The sequence below is a fragment of the Petaurus breviceps genome, unplaced genomic scaffold (genome assembly GCF_028583685.1).
Source record: "Petaurus breviceps papuanus isolate PSGF00001 unplaced genomic scaffold, PetGlider_PUasm1.0 90734, whole genome shotgun sequence".
Lineage (NCBI taxonomy): Eukaryota > Metazoa > Chordata > Mammalia > Diprotodontia > Petauridae > Petaurus > Petaurus breviceps.
Window position 1 is genome coordinate 12,414,769 of NW_027187327.1, and position 23,557 is coordinate 12,438,325.

The 23,557-nt window shown below is 37.1% G+C and overlaps 1 protein-coding gene across 4 annotated transcripts in view; it reads right to left on the reverse strand.

Moving 5' to 3' along the window:
• The window catches only part of CD109 (CD109 molecule), a 183,488-nt gene that overhangs the window by 117,917 nt on the left and 42,014 nt on the right, over positions 1 to 23,557 (reverse strand). For all 4 annotated transcript variants that reach the window (XM_069067023.1, XM_069067021.1, XM_069067022.1 and 1 more), the window contains exons 3-5: positions 15,132 to 15,160; positions 9,705 to 9,935; positions 7,467 to 7,592 (exon numbers count right to left, since the gene is read on the reverse strand). In XM_069067023.1, coding sequence (XP_068923124.1) covers positions 7,467 to 7,592; positions 9,705 to 9,935; positions 15,132 to 15,160 — 386 coding nt within the window. The remainder of the gene's footprint in view (positions 1 to 7,466; positions 7,593 to 9,704; positions 9,936 to 15,131; positions 15,161 to 23,557) is intronic.

Here is a 23,557-nt window from a genome sequence, read left to right on the forward strand (position 1 = left end):
AGAGAGAGAGAGAGAGAGAGAGAGAGAGAGAGAGAGAGAGAGAGAGAGAGAGAGAACCTTGAATAATTTTAGTTAAATAATAATCAGTTTCCTTTCAAGCACTACAATGTCTCCTATTTCTTTGATTACACTGACCCCTGGAGGGCCTGTGAAACAGTAAAAAAAAAATTAAGACAAACTTAAAAATCTCTATGATAATAATAGTAATATCAAAAGGATTGTCTTAGGAACATAAAGGAGCTTAATAAAAAATGAAGGAGCAGAAGAAAGGCCCAAAACATGTATTTTATAGTATGTGTATTTTTAAAAGAGTAAGGATCACCAAAACATCATAATTTTAAAGATTATAATACATTTTTTTCTGCCAAAGCAATCAAGTCATACTTGACAAACCAAATGCATGCTGGAAGAAGGGAGTGTGACAGAGTGGATAGAGAGGCACTCTGAAGTCAGCAAAACCTGGGTTGAAACTCTGATACGTGCTCTGTGACAATGGACAAGTTACTTAACTTTTCTGTGCTCCAGGCAACTCTCTAACACCATAAATTACAGAAGTATTACCAATCTACATGAGTGGAAGATGTTTTTACTGAAGTTCCCTACTGATAAAATCCAAGGTCCAGACAATTTTTAAGGTCACACAGTGATAAATGGACTATCCTAGCCATTTTTCAGGTCCTACCACTTCTATGAATATAGATAGATGATAGAGAGATAGATAGACAGACAGACAGACAGATAAGACAGATCTATATGTAGATATATATAGATATATATTCTCTCTCCCCCCTCCATGCTACCCTTCCCCCCCTTTCCCTCCCTCCTTTCTTCCCTCTCCTTCCCTATCTTCTTTTGGTACCCCACCATGGAAATGAAGAAAAGACAATGGAATAAGAAATTTAAAATAAGATTGGGAGAACTGTAGAAGGCCCACTAAGCCAGACTATCCACTACCTAAAAATCTACCGGGACTTTGATAAAAAGCAAGTATCCTTTTATAAGAACCCCCAAGGCTTATCCAGTATGTAAGGTAAAGAACACAGCGCCTATAAGTAGCAACTGCTTCTTCATGCACTCATTTGTTCTCCATATGCACACACCTGGTCCTGAGCAACGTAGACAGGACAGAGTCAGAGTCTAAGGAGGAATGAACCAGCCCAGATTGAAAATAGAGCACATAAAATGTACCAGGACCATAAGCAGTGGAATTAAGTCTATCAACAGCTGCTACACTTTCAGCCTAGGCTGAATAAAGAGACCTTGTCTCAAAATACACAGAGACATGTATAGTCACCCACATGCACAAACACCTTGGAAAGTGTCTGTTCTTAACTTCTATCACTTAATGGCATAAAGAACAAAAATTCCCAAGAATATGAGGGAAGGAATTTACCTAAAAATAAGTTTTACCTTATTCTCTTGAGAATTTCATCCAAGAACTAATAAGGTTCTAAACCCCTGAACAAAGGACACTTCTTATACTTCTCTGCTCTCTCATAATGCCTGGAGTGGTATGGTAGAGAAAAGTACTGAATTCAAAATCATGAGCCTTCAGCCTGAATTCAAATCCAATTCTGCCACTTATTGTCATGTAACCTTGAGCTCCTCACTTTACTTTTCTGAGTCTTGATTTTCTCATTTATAAAATAAGATGACCTCGAAGGTCTCTTCCAGTTCTAAGTCTATAATTCTAGTGGGCTGATATCAGGTATTCAATAAATTAATGATTTATTAACATTAGTGCTTTGTATTTACACATTAGTTGGATGAGTTTTTTCTTAGAAGCTCAAAAAAATGACACTAAAGAAGAATGCAACTTAATTTGTGCCTGAGCTATTAAATTTGAGTAAAATACAATTTAAAAATCATGATAAAAATGGATTTTTCACAGCCAACATCTGACAGAAAAAGGTTTTGCTGATCTAGTTACAACAAACAATCTTGGCTGTTGAGTATAACCTCAGCCCCTTGCCCATTCCCTGGAAGGAACAGTCTGCATTTTTTTTCTTCCTGCTATTAATGAATCACTGTTGTTACTGTTGTTATTCAGTCTTGTTTCAGTCTAGGTCTGATTCTTTGTGAACCCATTTGGGATTTTCTCAGAGAAGATATTGGAGTGTTTTGCCATTTCCTTCTCCAGCTCATTTTATGGATGAGAAAACTGAGGCAAATCAGGTTAGATGACTCGAACAGGATCACACAGCTAACAAGTGTCTGAGACCAGATTTGAACTCAGGAAAATTAGTCTTCCTGACTCCAGGTTTGGCACTATAACCTTCAGTTATCTCTACTCCTCCCTCCAAACAACCTAATCACTCTAATTCTCAAGCTACACACCCAAACAACAGAGAGAAGTAAAATAACCAGATAGAAAAAAGAGGATGTGATGGTGTATGCATAAAACTATTCCCTCCTTCCTTGTTTTTCTCTTAAATAGATTCTTTTCAAAGAACTTTTCCAAACCAAAATACTCTTCTCTGGCTACCACTCAACTAAATTTGTTGTTTTCTACTATCAGAATGTAAGTTCCATTAGAGCAGGGACTGTCTTTAAATTTGTATTAATATAGTGTAGGTTTTTTAAAATACTTACTTTTAATTAGTTTAATTTAGATTTAATTTTAATTAGTTTAATTTAATTAGGTTTAGCAAATAAAAATGCTTTTTCATTCATTCATTCATTCTTCAAACTACCTGCTGAAATATCAGCAACAGTCAAGGCAAACCCACTAACCATTATAATAACTAGAATCATAAGTACTACTTTAAAATTTGAGGCCAGACCATCTGACAGAAATTATCATACATTTACAAAGAATGTTTAACCCCATGCTAACACTAGTAGTATTTAAAGGTGACACAGCTAATTATTTAACGAACACCACTCTATTATAAGGTGGTTGTTATTACTCTGGCCCAAACCACTCTGTGGTTTTCTCATATATTTCTTAATGATTTGTCACAAATCCTGCCAAGTTACAAGTACTTTCCCAATATTTGATTTTAAATTCTAAGATATAATGGTAGGTTGTGGTCTTTTTTAATACACATACTCTCCAAAACATGTTGACTCTTAAATTGTTATAGTGGTACTTCATGACAGCAAGAAAAGGGTCTCTATAACATATCATGCTATAGTTCTATCCTGATTAGTATAAATAATGAATGCTATTAAGTGATCACATTATTTGAATGCACACAGTATATTTCCATTAGGATAGAACCAATTACTATATTTTACACAATCATAATTTTAAATGGTTATGAATTCAAATATATGCAACCATTCCACAGGACTTATCATTCTCACTAATTTGAATCTGTGTATAAATTATTTTCCCCATTATTATTTCATAATATTGTGAAAATATTAATATTTTATATTACTAGTTCTGACAGTCATGAACACTACAGCATCCAAAAGTTGTGTCTGGTATCTACTGAATTAGGAGTGATGAATTTTTTTTTAAGTTACAATGCTCAAACAATATAAAATGTCTATTATGCTTAAGACAATACTTAATATTGGTCATGTACCATACCTTATTCCTCAATTAAGATAGTGGATGACATATAAAAGGGCCTTGAGAGTTTACAAAGAACTTTAAACCTATTGTCACATTTGAGTCTCACAACAACACAGTGAAGAAGTTCTCCTAGAGAAAGTATTATTTGAGTTGTCTTGAAGGAAACCATGGAGGTTAGGATGTAGAAGTGAGGAGGGAAAAGCATGGAAGATAGCCAAGAAAAAAGCGCTAAGTTGGAAGGAACAGCAAGAAGTCTTGTTGATAGATCATAGAATGTACGGAGTGAAGCAAAGTGTAAGCAGACTGGAAATAGAGGAAAGGGCAAGGTTATTAACACCAAAATGAGGCTTTTATATTTGATCCTAAAGGTAATAGGAAGCCATTGGAGTTAATTGAATCAGGGAAGGGGTTGGTTGACACAGTCAGATCTGTACTTTAGGAAAATCATTCTGGAAGCTGAATGGAGGATGGATTCACCTGAGGAGAAACTTATGGCAGAGAGAACAACCAGAAGGCTTTGAGAAGAGAATGAACTACACAACTTTTATTTTATCTTTCTTTTCTCTAACAAGAAAAATGATTTTTGCTAAAGAAAGGTTTAAACAAAAATGATTAATGGGTTGAAACCTAAGAAAAATAAAGAGAGGTTACGATATGTAATTGCCTTCAACAGATTCAAGTCACAAAAGCCAGATGAACTATCTCCCAGAGAACTGAAGGAACCATCAGATGTGATTAGTGAGCTTAAAGGGTTGTAATAATTTAGAAAAGAAAATAGTAGTCACTAAGGGGATAGCTAAGTGATGCAGTGGATAGAATGGGCCTGGAGTCAGGAAGACATCTTCCTGAGTTCAAATCTGGCTTCAGACACTAGTTGCGTGACCCTAGACAAGTGTAATGGGAATGGGAATTTGAAAATTTTCCCTGCCTCTTAATAGACCCAGGTGGGAGTTTGAAGACCTCCCCTGCTTTGAAAGTAAACTCTGCCCCCTAATAGGCTGAATATAATCACACGGAGCCCGTGATGGAGAGAATTTGCTAAAGGGTGGAGCAGAGCCCACAGGAAGCTTCCCTGTTGTGAAGATAAACTCTGCCCCCTAATAGGCTAAATATAGTCACATGGAGCCTGTGGTGGGAGGAGTTTGCTAAAGGGAGGCAGAGCCCACAGGAAGCTGATCAAAGCTAGTCAGATGGTAGGAGAGAAAAGACAGTAAGGCAAGGAGATAGAAAGGTTTTGAGTAAATATTGATCTTGTATTGGTTTGTGGAAAGGCTGAAGGATGCTGTGGCTCTCAGTGTTATTATGGTTTCTGAATATCTTTGGTACTATGATGGAATAGGCTTCCTGATTTGGGGATTCAGTTTTTCTGGTGTCTCAATAAATGTTTCAGTTCTGTCCTCTACCTGGAGAATCTGGTATATTTTGTGATAGAATGAAATGCAATATTTATAGTCACGGTCTCTATCATGATTATGGGCACTATAAATATTGCATTGGTGCTACAGCAAGTCACTTAACACTCTTTGTCTTAGTTTCCTCATCTGTAAAATGAGCTGGAGAAGGAAATAGCAAACCACTCTAGTGTCTTTGCCAAGAAAACTCCATCAAATGGGGTCATGAAGAGATATGACTGAAATATGACAACAACAACAACAAAAGTCAGTAAGAGCAAGCATGGCTTCATCAAGAACAAGCCATGCCAAATAACCTAATAGTCTTTGTTCATCGGACTACTAGACTGGTAGATCAAAGGAATAGCACAAATATGACATATCTAAATTTCAGAAATATATGACAAAGTCTTCCATGTTATCCTTACAAAAACTAAGGATAGAAAAAAAATATGATTAAGTAGCTTCAGAACTTACCAAACTCCAAGAGTGGTCATTAACAGATCTATGTCAATCCTGAGGAGGTCTTCCTTGATTTGAATGCCCTAGTATCTGTCCTTGGCCTTGTGCTGTATAACATTTTTAATCAATAACTGACACAGGCATTTATGGAATACTTATCAAATTTGCAAATTACACAAAACTTGGAGGAATAGCTAACACAATGAACAGATAACAGAATTGGGAGCCACAAGCTAGAATTCAACAATGTGACATGACAGTAAATAAAGTGAGGTAACCCTAAGTTGCATGGGAAAAGAGAGGCACAATGTTCAAAAAGGAGGCAATAATCCCATGGTTCTGCTCTGTTCACACCCCAACTAGAATACTGTGTTCAGCTCTAGACTCGGTATTTTTGAAAGGTCATTAACAAACAGATGCAAGTTCAGAGAAGAGTAGCCAGGATGCTTGAGAGGTCTACAGACTGTGCCATATGACGACTGATAAAAGGAACTAGGGACCTTTAGTCTATGGGAGACAATGCTAAGAAAGGACATGATACTTAACCCACAAACATCTTAAGGGCTAGCATATGAAATAATAAATTGCACACATATCCAAGGAAAGAGGAAAGAGCAGTGGGTAGAAGCTAAAGAGAGGCAGATTTTAGCTCAAAATGAGGAAAACCTTCATAACAGTTATCTCTCTTATCTATCCAGAAGTGAAATGGGCTGTCTCAGGAGGTAGTGGGCTCCCCATTTCAGGTGGTATTCAAGCTGAGGCTAATGATCACTTCCAGGGATAGTGTACAAGTGATTCCTACTCAGGTTACAGTTGGACTAAATGACCTCTAAAATTAAGAAGGCAAGAGTGAAATGGTAATAGCGAGGAAAGGGAATAAGCATGAATTAAGCCCCTACTAGATTCCAGACACTGAGCTAGGAACTTTACAAATCTTATCTTATTTGATACAACAATCTTGGAGGCAGGTGCTATTATATTCCTCATTTTACAGATCACTAAATGGGAGGTGACATGAAAGAAAGGAGGTGACATAAAGAAAGCAGAGTTTAAGTGACTTGCCCATAGTCACTAGGAAGGCCCAGCAAGTAAGTGAGGCCAGAATTAAACTGAGGTCTTCCTGACTCAATGTCCAACACTCTCTCCACTGTGCCATCTAGCTAGCTTCCTGGAGGCACAAAAGTCACATGGATCCCAGACTTTGAGTTGGAAGAGATCTTAGTGGTCATATAGCCCAACTCCTTTTTATAGATGAGGAAACTGAGACCTAGAGAGGCAAGTTGCCCAGAATTACATAGGTTGTAAGCCAAGATTCTCTGATTACAAACTAAGTGTTCTTTCCTTTACACCAAGGACTTGGACTTTGAATCTTGGCTATGATAGTTGCCACCAAGCTATCTGGGTCTTAGTTTCCTCATCTAAGAAGAATGAGAAAGTTGGACTATATAATTCTCAAGGTCCCTTCCAAGTCTAAATCCAATGACTGCATTATACCTTCCAACTCTGAACTTGAGAGTAGTTACAGTTTGGGTAAAAAAGATTTACAGTTCTATCTCACCCAGTGCCTAGTATACTACAACACAGCTCACAGTATACAGTTAATTAACATTGGTGGAATTCAACTGCTGAATATTGCTTTTTAGATAACTGATTTTTTTAACATTAACAAAACTATATTAGTACAAAAATTGGTGTCAGCCAGTCAGTATCAATAAACACAAACCATAATAAGATCCCAAACTTCTCAAACTATAACCATATAGTCTCAATTCCTTAATTACTATATGTTTAACAAATCACATAAGTAGAGATTATTTAGTCCTCACTTTACACTGATCTGCAGAATTATTGCAAAAAGTGATCAAATACAAATGGAAGATATAATGATGATTTTACCAGATTTATGAAATGTAATCAGTTCAAAGTGAAACACCTAAAATTTTCTAGCTCATTAGTCTTTGTTTCTGTTCCTTCTCATAAATGAAAAGATTATCACCATGCAGATGATGGTTGAAGAGATTTTTTTCCCCTCCAAACACACTGAAATCTTTGGACATGTTTCTAAAAAATGTCAAAATTGTACTTACATCCACTCGTGCTTGAATAGACCAATCACCAAGTATTGGATTTGAAGATAACTGAAATGTTTTGGAAATAACTCCAAGGTCACCTTGTTCATCTGACCACTGTTGGATCAAATTTGATTTGGGGTCCTATAAAAAAAAATTGACATCTCAATTATTTTAAAGATGATAAAGCCACTTCTGGGAAAAGGGAGGAGAGTTATAACTGCACCTTGTCCTATTGTAAAAGGGGAAGGAAAAAACATTAATTAAGTGCCCACTATTGCCAGGCATTGCGCTGAGCACTTTACAAATATTACTTCATTTGATCCTCACAATAACTCCTGGTGGGTAGGTCCTATTATTTACTCATTTTACAGTTGAGGAAACTGAAGCAGGGAGAAGTTAAGTAACTTTCCTGAGGTCACATAACTAGTAAGTGACTGAGGCTAAATTTGAACTCTGATCAACCTAGCTATTTAGTGATGGCTAGTGACATTGCAGGGTAGTAAAGCGAGACAATGAATAGAGCACTGGGCTTGGAATCAGGAAGACTTATATTGGGGAGTTCAGATACAGCCTCAGGCACTTAGTAGCTGTGTGATCCTCCACAAGTCACTTGTTTGCCTCAACTCCTCATCTATAAAATCAGGTGGAGAAGAAGACTGCAAACCACTCCAATATCTTTGCCAAGAAAACCCCAAAATGGGCTCACAAAGAATCAGACACAGCTGAACAAGTGACATTCCACAGCACTCTCAGAACTTCCCCTTACATTAGGCTACCAGCAAACCATCTCCATAGAATGGCAGAAAGTCACCTGTCATATCTTGAAAGAAAATCTCTCTCCTTTCTCCCCCCAATGTCTCACCTCCAGTTGTGTCTAGACAACCACATCTCACCTTCCCCATAACCCCTTGATTCATGGCTTTCTGCTACCTCCTTGCCCAATCTTGCCTTTGATATTCTCAAGATGTGTACTACAGAATCATGTACCAAGATGGGCACATAAGAAATATTTTTATCACCCCTACTCTGCTTTGGTGGCAAAGTTCAATATGGAAATACTGATAGTCACATTAAACTTACATTACAAACAATGTGCTATGGAATACTCCACAAATTCAGAGAAATGCTAACTCTGAAACAACAAATAGTGATATTTCAGAAGGCCTACATTTGCCTTCCATGTTGTATTAATCATAAGAAGTATTCTACAAGGTCAGCAGATGTCTCCCTATCTTATAAATGGAAAACTTAAAGATATCACAGGAAATTGCAATGAAAGCTAGGCCAGATCACAAGACTCCAGCCTCACAGACTAAAGAAGGTGCCTCTCTAATGGTGAGTTTTCTCAGAGGCTGCACTGGGGAAATCTGAACTTTTAGGCTCCTTCCAACTATAAGTCTTTCCTGGCCCTCCTTAAATCTAGTGCTTTTCCCCTAGGATTGTCCTGTCTATACAAGGACACTCTCAAGGTCTCTGAAGAACTTCGGAATTGATTGTGAGACATGGAAGACACTAACTCAGGACCACCCAGCATGCTGTGCCCACATCAAATAAGGAACTGTTTGAATTGGAGTAGTTCAAAGGAAACATGAGATGATCACATTTAGAGACATCTTTACTCCAAATGATCATATGGACTATGCGTGCCCAACTTGTGTTAGAGCCTTCCAAGTTCTGATGGTCTGATCAGCCACAATCAGATACATTGCACCTTGACCCCAACTTAGTGATGTCATTTTGGTCCTCTTCGAGAACTAAGGACAACAAGCATCCTGAGTATATCTTGTTTGTACACAGTTGTCTGCATGTGTCTTCCCCCTTACAATCTGACGTTCCTTCAGGGAAAAGACTCGTTTGGGCCTTTCTTTGTATCTCTGGTGCTTGTTACCCAGTGCCTGCACACAGTGGGTTAATTCATAAATAGTTGAACTGTTGACAAGTTGACTTGACCTGGTTATACGTATAGCAAGCAGAGTAAAAAAGAAATAAAACCAAAACAATCCTACTGTTAAAAGTAATGTCATATTTCTATAGTGCTTTAAGGCTTACAAAGTCTTTTCCTCTTAAGAACTCAGGAGATAGAGATAAGTCAACAAAGTTAAGTGACTTTCAAGGTCAAGCATAAGAAGTGAACCTTGACTTCAGTTCTCCTGAGTCCAAGTCCAATATTCTATCCCACCTGCTAATAGAGTTTCCCTTCAAATACAAAGCCAAGGACTAGAGCTTACTGCTATGTTTCCAGATGGTGCTTACCTTAATTAGGATGTCTGTAGCAGTTTTATATGGCTTGAGGTCAGAGTGTAGAGTGACAATACGAAATTTCACCTCTTGGTTTGGTTTGTAAAGGAACTTGTCTGTTTGAATGAAGACAGATAATCTCTTGGACTCAAAGGTCAAGCGGGTTTTATCAAAAAACAACGTCTGATTCTGTGCATGTCCAGTGATATGTAATTCATACAATTCATTAGCACTATTCAAGGGTAGCTGGAAAAAAAAAAAGGCAGGTCAGTGTTACAAGGTCAGACCAAATCAAGTACTCTTTTCAAACTCTTAACCATGGTAAAAGAACAGAAAGTTAACTAATTTGGTCTAATTATGAGACATGCTCTAAAATGAAATTACCTTAAAAGGAAAAAAACAAGTTATATATGATAGATACATAGTTTCCTATGCAACCCCATTTTCTGTCCTTTGTGTATGGAAATACACATGTTTGTTGATGATTTTCTCATCATAACAAAAAAATTATAATTTTTAAAAGAAAGTTAAAACATTGTATGTGTGCTGAAAAACAATGTCAATTATATTATACCCTTATTTTACCATTTCTTTTGTTTTACGTAAACCAGATTTGGGGGAGAAATATAATTTATGTTTGGACCTATATTGTAGATGTTAGCAGAAGTAATTTCAAGCATTTAAAAACTTGTTCATCCAGGATAACTCCAAATTCCTAATAGCGACTATTTTTTCACCGACTCATTCTCATGTTTCCTCTTTTGCAGTCATCTCACTCTTCAAATCACAAAATTCCTAAACAAATGCATGAGAATGATCTCCAGCTTAAAGCATCTGTCACTTTGTTATTTTCAATTCTAAGAGTTAATTTATCCTAACAAAAAGCTGATATTTGGTGTTCCCACCAACTGCCCCCTTAACATATCTTTTTTTGTTTGAAGAGTTCAACCAGGCAGGCAGCCTTCCAGGAGATTTGATTTTGTGCCTATAAGAGGAGCCTATCTTTCATCTTCTCTTTTTACTCCTCCAAAATGTACTATATTTTCCTTAGCAAAAGATAAGCTTTTCTGTTCCATGATTCCTGAACTGCATAAACTATTCAGTCATGTGTTGACTGACTAACATAATAATTAGGATCAGAAGCGCTGACTCTAAATTTCTATGTATTCTGTCCCATTTCTACTGTCAACCTAACCCTTTCAGGGAAGTTTCAGAATGAGTCTGCTTAGGGCCAAACATGAGAGCACAGATGATAATATGGAACAATGCCAGACACTATCCCTATTAACAGCCAAATATCTCATGGTCTTGTCTTCTCAAGTAATAGACAATATTCACTGGTGTAAAATCGCAGTGCACTTTCATTTTTTTGTGTTCCTTCTTAAAGCAGACTCCAGCATAACAAAAGTAGAAATAGAGAGCAGAGATGACCCTAAGATAGTTTTCTATATCTCTATTTAATGATATGCTTTCATCATTTCCATTTTATGCAAAATTATCATAATTACCTATGTCAGGGAAAACACTATCAAAAATATTGGCATTTGCAAGCCTCAAAGTGCAAAAAATACCTTTAAAATTTGGTGCAATATTTAAAATATAAAGGGACAGGGACTAGACCTGTGATTTTATTAGTATAGGGAACTCTCTAATGAAGAAACTCCTACCAAAGGAGGATATCACCTTATCTGTAACTCAGAGAGTTGCCTAGAAAATTGAGAAGTTAAATGTTTTTCAGACATTCAGTCCTGCCTGACTCTTTGTGACCCCATGGACCATAGCACACCAGGCCCTTTTACCCTTTATTATCACCCAAAGTCTGTCCAAGCTCATATTTGTTGCTTCCATGACTATCTATCCATCGCATCTTCTGCAGTCCCCTTCTTTTGCCTTCAATCTTTCCCAACATTAGGATCTTTTCCAATGAGTCTTGTCTTCTCATTATGTGGAAAAATTATGCTTCAGCTTCAGTATTTCTCCTTCCAATGAGTAGCCTGAACTAACTTCTTTAAGTATTAAATGACTTTACCTCCTTGCTGTCCAAGGAACCCTCAAAAGTTTTCTGCAGCACTATAATTGAAAGCATCGATTCTGCAGCACTCAGTTTTCCTTATGGTCCAATCACAGTCAAACGTTACTACTGAAAAAGCACAGCTTTGACTATATGGACCTTTGTCAGCAAAATGATGTCTCTGTTTTTTAGTATGCTGTATAGAATTACCATAGCTATTCTTCTAAGGAACAAGCATTTTTTAATTTCATGGTTGCAGTCACCATCTGCAGTGATCTTTGAGCCCAAGAATATAAAAGCAGCTGCTTCCATTTCTTCTCCTTCTATTTGCCAGGAAGTGATGGGACAAGTTCCCATGATCTTAGTTTTTCTTTATGTTAAATTCAAGCTTTCACACTTTGCCTTGTCTTGGTGGAGGGTTTTTCATGGTTTAATAAAGCTATGAGCTATGCCACATGGGATTACCCAAGATGAACAGGTCATAGGGGAGAGGTCAGACAAAAGATGAAGAAGAAAATGGCAAACCACTTCAGTATCTTTGTCAAGAAAATGCCATAGATAGTATATTAAAATGATAAAAGATATGACATTGGATGATTAGCTCCTCGGGTCAGAAGGTGTCCAACACGTTACTGGGGAAGAGCAGAAGACAACTACATGTAGCTCTAGAAAGAATGATGCAGCTGGATCAACGCTGAAAGGAAGCTCAGCTGTAGATGTATCTGCTGACAAAAGAAAAGTTCAATACTACAAAGATCAATATTGCATAGGAACCTGTAATAGCAAAAATGACAGAATGATATCCATTCAAATCCAATGCAAACCATTCAACATCAGAGTAATACAAGTCTATGCTCCAATCTTTGATGCCAAAGAGGCCAAAGTTGCTCAATTCTACGAAGACCTACTACATCTTCTAGAAATAACACCAAAAAAAAAAAGAAGTCTCATTCATCATAGTGGATTGGAATACTAAAGTAGGAAATCAAAAGATAATTGGAATAACAAGCAAGTTTGACCTTGAAGTACAAAAATAGAGTTTTGTCACTAGTCAGGATGACCAGCCATGAATGGCTCAACTATTCTCAGCAATGTAATGATCCAAGATAACTATGAAGGATTTAGGATGAAAAATGCTATCCATTCCCAAAGAAAGAACTGCTGGTGTCTGAATATAGATTGAAGCACACTTTTTTTTTTACTTTCTTTATTTTTCTTGAGTTTTTTTTCTTGTCTATGTTTTCTTTCACAACATAACTATTATAAATGTGTTTTGCATGACAATACATGTATAACCTATATGGAATTGCCTGCCTTCTCAATTGGGGCGGGGGGGATTGGAAGGACGAAGAGAGAGAACTTGGAACTCAAAGTTTTAAAAACAAATGTTAAAAATTGTTATTACATATAACTGGGGGAAACAAAATAATAAATAAAAGCTTAAAAAAGGATAATTCACTGGTCATAGCAAACACTCTTTTTGAACAACACAAAAAGTGACTGACTACACATGGACATCAGCAAATGGTCAATGTCAAAAATGCTACCCACCTCCTGATAGGTGAAAGACTCAGAGTATAAAATGTGACATACTTACACACATACACACACACACACACAATGTATAAAGCACACGATCAATGTGGAAATGTATTTTGTTTGACTATAAATATTTGCAACAGGACTTTTGGTTTTCTTCCAATCTCAATGTGGCAGGACGAAGGGCACACCAAGGAGACAAAAGGCAGATTTTGCCAACTGAAGAAAAATCTCATTTAAAAAAAACTATTCTATTTCTAAAAGGTCTCCCATGATCTTAGAGATTTCCTTACAAAACAGTATATTCTGATGATGCTTCATTTTTCATTCTTCCTTCATCATTCTTCGTTTTCAAAAAGGCCCGATAACATCAAGAGTGGTATCTTGATTTGTGCATGAACTGGATTTTAGTGAGACAGAGTTGCACAAAGTCATCAGCTTCACTCTGTCATACAGAGTCATTAAAGTCCCCTGGCAGGACAAAAGTCAAGATAACTGGCGATGACCTGGGATGCAGTGGATGACTTTGGCATCTTCAATGCCTGACCCAGTTCTAAGTGCTCTACAGAGCTTGCTTCAACTGCCTTCATGGCCACGGGAAACAATTATCCTCATCTGCCCCTTCGTCCAGGAGAAGTCTTCACATGCTTGGAACAGACATTGTCCTAACTCACCAACAGACGTGAGGGTCCATCGGTTACCCTCAACCTGGTTGAGCCTGTCTGCTGAGATGGTTTTACCAGGGTATGGTCACTGATAACACTGGTCACAGAGAGAATACATTAGTCCCTAGGAACGAACTTTACCTTTAGCAACTCCTGTGACCCCCAAGGTTTACACATTTTCCCTTCTTTCTTCTGCCAGAGAATGTCACTAGCCTACTACACTATTAAAAACCCCAAGTGGAACTCTCCTTGGAGATTTCCCTAGAGCTAATAAACTCTTTTCTCCTGAGTTGGTCCCTTATTTGCATAATGCCCAATCTGACCCACAGTCTTGCCCTCTACTTGAGAGTCTCCTCAAACCATTTGGAGGCTGGAACTCCCACAACAAGATCAAAAGATAATGTATTAAAGCATTTTGGAAACAGTAAATCTCAACTATGATTATAGCCCTTCATTTCATAACAATCAAATGCATTATAGTTTATTGGTGTCTTAGCTCCTTCTATATTTTAAGTTCCAGGAGATCAGAGACTAGGGCTTATCTAATCTTCATATCTCTCTCAAGCTTCTAGCTCAGAGCTCTGCACACAAATAGATAATTTTTTTAATGTTTATCGCTGCTATAGCCCTATAGGACTCTCACATTTGCAAACTACTTTCCTCATACAACCCTAGAAACTATTATTATTATTATTATCCACATTTTCCAGGAGGAAACTAAGACTTACAGAGGGTAAATAAATTGCTAACTAGCAGAAAATAACATAGTTGGTGGTGTACGAGGTAGGGAGATACTATTATCCCTACTTTATAGATGGGAAAATTGAGATGTGGTATGTGACTCACCGAAAGTCACTAAGTAGCTAACAGAAGAACCAGGACTGAAGCTCACATACATAAGCTCCAAGCCTAGTGTTGTTTCTACTGGGCCATACTGACTGTCTGACTAAGTTTTCTATTTATAAATATGCCACAAAACATGAATCATGTAGGATGTTGAGCAAGACACTTATTTTCTGTGATTTCCTCGGGCTAAGGGAGGGAAATCCCTGCTATGACAATGGAAATTTTAAGCCAGTGTCCCCAAGGAAATGTGATTTATAAGTTATCTGAATTCTGTACAATATAAAAACCATGCTGAAAATAAGTTAGTTTAATGAAAACGATCAAAAAAATTACATTTTCTCATTGTAACCTTTTGCAATCGAGCACAGAACATATACTTACTGCTGGAAGAAGAAGAGTCCCAAATAAACCTAGGAGGGAAACAAGAAAAAAAAGAATCAACCTAAACATCTTGTTAAATAAACATTGCTTTTTTCTCAATAATGCTCTCTTATTGTTGTTTTTAATTACAAACTTTTTAAAAATGGCTTATAATCAGCCCACATCATTTCGTTAATCAAAACCAAATCAAACCAAATTCATTTGGTTAAGTCCTAGATTACCTATGAAAAAAAATTAACACATGCCTAAATCCCAAAATATGTTAGGTCAGTTTCAAATAAATAAATAAAAACTTCTATGCTTCTAAAAATATTCACATATACATATTTAAAGCAACTCTTTTTGTGGTAACAAAGAATTGGAAATTCAGGAATGCCATCAATCAGAGTATGGCTGAACAAATTATGGTATATGAATGTGATGAAAACATAAGAAATGCTGAACAAGTAGTCTCAGAGAAATCTGTGAAGACTTATATGAACTGATGTAAAGTGAAGTGAACAGAACTAGGAGAACAAGTTACATGCAAAGATGATAAGCTCTGAAAGACTCCCTGTTCAATACAATGACCAAATGTGACTCCAGAATGCTTAAAGAATTAAACATGCTACCACATGCTACTCATCTACTGAGAAAAAGGTGATAGATCCAGAGTACATGTTGAGACTTTTTTTTGATAGGTCCAGTGTGAGCCTCTGTTTTGCTTTAATATGCTTTACATATTTGTAAAAGGGGGGCTGTTTTTCTTTCTTTCTCAATGGGGAGAGGAAGAAGTATGGATTAGAGAAAGAAAAGACACATTTTCATTAATTGAAAAATAGTTAGGGGGTGGGGGTTTGAAAAAAAGCTTTGCCTCTCTCTTTTCTCTTTCCTTTCAGTTGGTTTTCCATGGAAATGGATTTTTAAGAGGAGCACACAAAGGGAAACTTCATTATGCCTGCTAGATTTTTTTTATTTTATTGAGAAGAAATGGAAAACAGTAGTCTTGACAGACTGAAATCCTAGAAATCCAAAAGAAGATCCTTCAAACTGTTCCACTAACAAAATCTTGCCCATTAGTTTTCTCCTTTCCCATTCATTTGCATATTCCCATAGGCTACCTCCGAACCTCCAATTTACCTCATCCCTATAACCTTCAGAACAATCTCATCTTCACCTCTAACCTTCTGTATTCCCATTCTGATATACTTCAATCCAACACATCCTCCAATTTCCCCCACTTACCCATCTTCTAGTCCACTGTGCCCTGTCAAAAACCTGCTGCTTTATAAACAAACTCTTCTACGTCCCTAATAACCCTTTTTTAGTGTAGGGAACTCTGGGTGAGGAACTCCTCTTCCCAAAGCAGATCAGCAATTGCCTTCCAACTTACAGGCATACCTCATTTTATTGTACCTCACTTTATTGTGTTTTGCAGATATTGCATTTTTTACAGATTGAAAGTTTGTGGTAACCCTGCAACAAGCAAATATCAGCACCATTTTTCCAACAGCATGTGATTACATTATGTGTCTATGTCACATTTATTATTATTATATCTGTTAGTGTAATCAGTGATCTTTGATGTTACTATTGTAATTGTTTTGGGACACCACAAATTGTCTTCCCATATAAGACAATGAACTTAATATTGATAAATGTTATGTGTTCTGACCATTCGACCAACCAGCCATTTCCCCTCCACCCCAACACCACCTCCCCACCCCCATCTTTCTCCCTCTCTTTGGACTTCTCTGTTCCCTGAGATATAAGATTGAAATTAGGCCAATTAATAACCCTACAATAGCCTCTAAGTGTTCAAGTAAAAAGTCAATTGATTCACAAACTTCATTTCTGTCTTATTTTAAGAAATTGCCACAACCACGCCAACCTTCAGAAGCTACCACCTGATCAGACAGCAGCCATCAACATCGAGGCAAGATCTTCCACTAGCAAAAATATTACCACACACTAAAGGCTCAAACGATGATTACTATTTTTTTAGCAATAAAGTATATTTAATTAAGGCACGTACATTTTTAGGCATAATACTATTGCACCTTTAATAAGCTACAGTATAGTATAAACATAACTTTTATACATACTAGGAAACCAAAAGATTTGTGTGACTCCCTTTATTGTGATATTCACTTTACTGAGGTAGTTTGGAACCAAACTGGCAATATCTCTGAGCTATGCCTGTATACTTTTAGAGAGTTATCTGGTACATTAAGAGGTTAAATGACTTATGCAGGGTCAAAAAGGTCCTGTGAGTCACAAGCAGATCTTCCATATTCTCCTTTTTTCTATATACTCTCTCCATCTACTATACCCTACTGCCCATTAGGAAAAGATGGTGAGTTTGTTCCTTCTTGGTACCACTTCCATCATGGTTCCACCATTCTCACGCAATGCCATTTATTTATCATACCCTCCCTTTATTCTCTTTACTATGATGTACTGGATACATACATCTGTATGGATAAGACATATTTCTCCTTCCAATGATAACTTCAACACCTAGTTCAGTTTCTTTTTACCTTTCACCTCCCAAGTGACTTCAAAATCCAAGTTGATGCCCTGTATGGCACTAGGCCTCACATTTCCTTGGCTTCCTCAACTCCAGTGGCCTACATCTTCAATCTACTTCAATCATACACCAGCACAGACACACCTAAGTTCATTTCTTTCTATGATCCCTTTTTTATTGCTAACACTCACTCAGAATGAAACAAAAATCAGCTTATCCTTATTTGGAGACAATATCCATTATAAAAAAAATATTACAAAGGAATAAAATTTAAATAGAACTACAGAATTGAAAAGGTAGTTGTGCCAACTGACCAGGGAATAAGGGAGATATAAGGATATAAGGGAGAAAGAGTGGAAAAGGAATAATTTCACCATATCCAAAAACATGGCAGGCAGGTAAATCCAGGAAAACAGAAAATTCTTTGCATGCAGGATAACTCCTTGAATGGTGAGTGAGCCAGACAAAGCTTCAGTTGCTCAATAATTATATTAAGTTCTAGGTAGCAGAACCCTTCCTCGCTATCAGTTCACTACTGGTGCATGTCGTCTGAGAGTAAAGGTTCCTAGTCTGCCCTTGTCCCTTGAGTAACAACAAAAATCTTCCCTCCATCCTGGGAAAGAACTGAGACAATAAAAGAAAGTAAACAGTTGGTTAGTGTATTTTAAAGACACGTGCTCTGTATAACATCAAATGACAAGATAATGCAGAAGTCAATGAGATGGGGGCTCAAGAAAACAGAAGGATAATTAGAATCATCAGCAACTTGCTCTTCAAAGTCTATGCTTGCTACAATTAGAATTGTACATTTACATACATTCATAATTCATCATTAGAAAAATAAAACCAACTTGACATCCCTCTCATTCTCTAGACAGAAATTTCCAACTGCCTACTGGATATGCCCTACAGACACTTCAAACTGAACATCTCCAGAACGGAATTCATCATTTTTTCCCAAAACTTGCTCTTTCTTTATGATTTCACTAAGTTGCCACAAATTCAACTAGTTATCCATGTTTAAAACCTTGATGTTTCCCTTGATCCTTCCTCTTTCTTCACAGCTCACTCCCAATCATTGTCAAAGTCTGTCAAATCTACCTCTCCTGTATCTCTCATAGCCAGTCCCTCTTCTCTGTTTCCACTGATACCACACCAAGACAAGCCCCTCATTACCAGACACTTGGACAACTGAAATAACCTTCTAACCTACCTTACCACCTCCAGTCTCTGCCATTCTTCAATCCACACTCCACACCAATGCCATATAATTTCCCTTGTACATAGATGTGATTGGTCACTTTTCTGCTCAAAACCCTTCAAGGTTTGCTGCTGACTACTAACTAAATTTCTAATTTCTTAGCCCAGTACTTAAGACTCTCCACAATCAGGAGCAACGCTACCTTGTCTCATAATAACTTCTTTTATATACTCAACATTCCAACTAAATTGTATTTCTCACTCTCTCCTGTGCACATCCCATATTTTCCTACCTGTTTGTCCTTGGTTATGTCATTCTTTTTACCCTAGTTTACCTTCCCAATCTACACCTATTGAAACCTTATCTATCCTTCAAGATCCAGTTCAAATGCTACTTCTTCTATAAAGCCTTCCCTAATTCCACTCCCCTCCATAAAAAGTATCATTCCCTAAATAACATTTTATACTTCTCTACTGAATTTATCATGTTCCTATTGCTACAAAATGTATCCCCTAACAGAACTTAATACTTTGCACATAATAAGTACTCAATTCAGCATCTATGAAACACTTACAATGTACAAGGGAATTAATAAATCAATGGATAACTATTTCCTGCTTTACTTAATTAGGTAGCAATAGACTATGGGGTGAATAGCTTATTATTTTTATATTTTCCTCAATGTCCACAAATACACGACTTTGCATAGAGTTATGTACTTAATAAAGGTTTGTCTACATAAAAGCATCAAGCAACTCCCTCCAAAAATTTCCTTGAAAATTTCCCAGGCGGCCAGGTGGCTCAACAAGTAAGAGCAGCGGCTCCAGTGTCGGGATGACCTGGAAATCAAATCCGGGCTCTGATATTTAGCACCACACCCAGAAATAACTGGCTGTGTAACCTTGAGCAAGTTACTTAACCCCTATTGCTTAAAAAAAAGAAAAAGAAAATTTCCCATGAAGTCATATGATGATACACAACCAGAAAAAGAACTAACGGAGTCTGAATGCAGATCAAAAAATACTATTTTTCATTTTATTTTTTTCATGCTTTTCATGTATTTTTCTTTTTTGTCTGTCTTCTTTAATAACATGATTAATATGGAAATATGTTTTACATGGTCACATACGTATAATCTATATCAAACTGCTTGCCATCTCAAAGAAGGAGGCAGAGGAGAGGGAAAGGGAAAGAGAGAGTTTGGAATTCAAAATTTTTTCAAATGAATGTTAAAAATTGTCTTTACATGTAACTATGAAAAAATAAAATATTATTTACCTAAAATGTCCCATGAAAATGTCTTCTCAAAAAGTCTTTCTACTTTAAAGTCTCACAATCTTAAGGAAATGTCCCTTCACGTTTTGATTTGTAACATATATAGCAAGTTGTATTTTAATATAATCTTTGAACAGTTTTGTACAATATTACACAGAGTTTTATCATACTAAATACAATTTGATGTGATTGTTTACTGTGCTGCTCTTCTGAATCAATACATATACTTCTCAAAATGTCTCCCCCATTTGAATGTGAGCCCCTTGATGGCAGGATTCAGTTTTGCTCTTTTCTATGTTTCTAGAGCTTAGCATGGTGCCTGGCACACAGCAAGCACTTAATAAATGCTTGCTGGGTAACTGATTTGTGATCATTTTCTATAAATAAATTAAAAAACAGAGCCCCTCCCCCCATCATGCCAATGGGGAAAACAGATTTAACTAATCAAACTGCAACTTATAGGAATATAGACTACCATATGGTGTACATATTTTGTTATAAGTTCCCTGAGGTCATTAATTGTTTTTCAGTCATCCAATTATCCTCCATATTATTTATTACAATGCTGTGTACATAATAGGCAGCCAAGTCAGTTCCACAAACATTTATTAAGCTTCTACAGGGTGTAAGGCAACCAATAAACAAGTGAATAAATAACAATTTTATGTTTTGCAGTAGCATTGGATGGAAGAAATAGCTATACATTTTAAAAGGACTGAATTCTATTCTTGTTCAGTAATGGAAGCTCATCAACTTATTGGCTTTGTTGTATAGTTGTCTAGCATGTAGGTCACATGTCAATAACCAACAAAATTAGAAGACTATACTTCTGATGACCATTATGTTCTCAACCCAAGAGCCTAGCCAGTGGCTGTAATTCTCATTAGAGACTAAGAGCACATCAAAATGGTGTCTATTGAGCCAGATCATTTTTAAACATTAACCAGTTGTCAAAGAGTGAGCCAAGCACTCCAGTTGGCAAGAGACACAGGGATAAGTTGGCAGGATCAAGATGACAACAAGATCCAAAGATTCTGTAACTAAGAGAAGCTGCTTGTAAATAAATTCATGAATTTCTTAAGTTCAGAACTCTGTTTATCTGAATTTCTCTTGAGAAGTATATTTGTATTACTTATGAAACAAAACAAAATTATTTATGTAGGGCCAATTCCAATTGACTGTTTGATGATAAAATGAAGATTACTGGAACTGAAGCAAAATTAAGATTGACATTTCCTTCCCTTTGGCAACTGTATGGGCAGTTTCATTCAGAAAATATTGGTAAGGAAATTCTCTTAGATCATTAGCTAAATACTATTTTTTTTCAAAGAGTACCTTTTAAAACAGTTAAAAGTTTAAGGAACTGAGACTAATTGTTCAGAGAAATCCTCTTGGTCTCTAAATTACACAAAAACTGTATTATGTAGTCCAGAAGTAGCTCATTAATTGCTCAAACCAGAGTTCAGATTCATTCAAGAAACTGAGTTTAAAGGAATGAAAGGCATTCATTAGTTCATCATTACTTCAATACTTCAAGGATCCCTGCATTTACCCATATGGGTACTTGCCACCACTGGTCCAGAAAGCAATCCTTCTATACCTTGCTGGATGGTGTTCATAAGCTACTATGGACAGAAACGTTCTTTACCTAGTGACCAGCCCTCTGGCTATGAGCTTCTCTGCACTTAGCTAGAAGGCTTATTAGACAACAAACATCCAATCCATCACTGACCCTTTCTCAGTCTATGCAGCATGGTGAAATCTGCCAGAACTTACATTATTGGCCTTGCCTTTGAGAACCCAAGGTTACCTCTGTACCACAGTGAGGTACTAAGAGCATGACTTCAGTGATGGAATTCAGTAATCTATTTACCAAAATCTTTCTTGAATATCTACTATGCATAAAGCATAGCGATAAACATTATAAGAAATAAACATGCATGAATTTTTTCAAACACATAGGTGGATCTATCAGGTCAACTGATCATAATAGGTAACAGGTGCAGGAGTAGGTCGAGGGTAGAAGAATTAGGCAAATAGAAAAGGTCAACATAGGCAATGAGTCCAGATTCCAGGTCACCAAACAAGAACTGAAAAATCAAGCAGGTATAAGGAAGAGTTAAATCAGAACTATGGATTACAAGTTGAAGTCATGGCACATATGTGTTTCCTCCTCACCTCTGCTTCCTTCACAGTTCAGTTCAAGAGTCATAACCTACAGGAAGCCTGTCTTGATTTCCCTTGATCTCTTCCTCCTCCTTCCCCTTCGTTCCTCTCCTGTCATTAGAGCTCTCATCCTCCTGAAATCACCTTGTATTTACTTATTTTGGCACATGTATCCCCTACACATACACACACACATTAGATCAGCAATCAGACAGATATCTGGATAAAGTGCAGAAGGACAAAAGTGAAGCATTTCGGTCAAAAGTCACAACAAACAGGAGCCAAGAAAAGGGTGGAAGAGATAGCACAATGTGAACAGGACCATCAAAAGGAAGACTGAAGCAATAACTGAAGCAATCTTCTGCCTCAGTCCTGGGATTTTTATATGTTTATTTCAGAAGATGAAAAAAGTCCCCAAGTCTGGAGAGACTGAGTTTAGAGCTAGGTAAAATAGAGTATCTAGGTATAGTCAAGGGGGTAGAAAAGAGAGGCTCAAAGGCTCATAGATTTAAAGCTGAAAGAGACCCTGGAATTCATCAAGCCCAACCTCCTCATTTTAAGGATGAGGCAACTGAAGATGCCCAAAAAGATTGTGACTTGCTAACATCACAAAGCAGAGCAGGGATTTTTGTTCCACACAGTACCACACTATAAAAGAAAAGGACAGTTCCTGACATTATACAAATTGAAAAGAGGAAGAGTATTTCCCTATTCTAAAGGGAAAAAAACCTGACCTTTTTTTAAATGGAAAAGCCACTGTCATTGCCCCAGAGTTCAGAACCCACCACTGTGGTGGGGGCAGGATGAGGGAAAGCTTCAGAATGGGGGAGGGGGGAAGGGAAGAGGAAGGGGAAAGATTTTGTCTTCAAGGCTTTTGTGGGTACCTGGGTTGAATTAGGTTATAATCTCCATGAACAGTCAAGTCCTAGGGCAGCCACACATATAGCCAGTTGTGGGAAGAAACAGAGAGAGATAGTTGTATTGCTGACAATTCCAATAATTGGTATGCAGGTTGGAAGGACTGAATGTGACCCATCTTCCCATCCTCCAGCTGAATGATTATATACTCCTTAGAATCAAGTCATAACCCCCTAGACCATTACATAGCCCCCACTTTAGAAACTACTGGATTAGATCTTCAATTACCAGGTTTAAACTCTCTCCAAAAAGCTCACTCACTCCTTTTGCTTCAACATTTATACAGATGACTCTCATATATTTGTCATCAATCCTGTCCTCTCTCCCAAGCACTAGTCTCACATTTATAATGGCCTG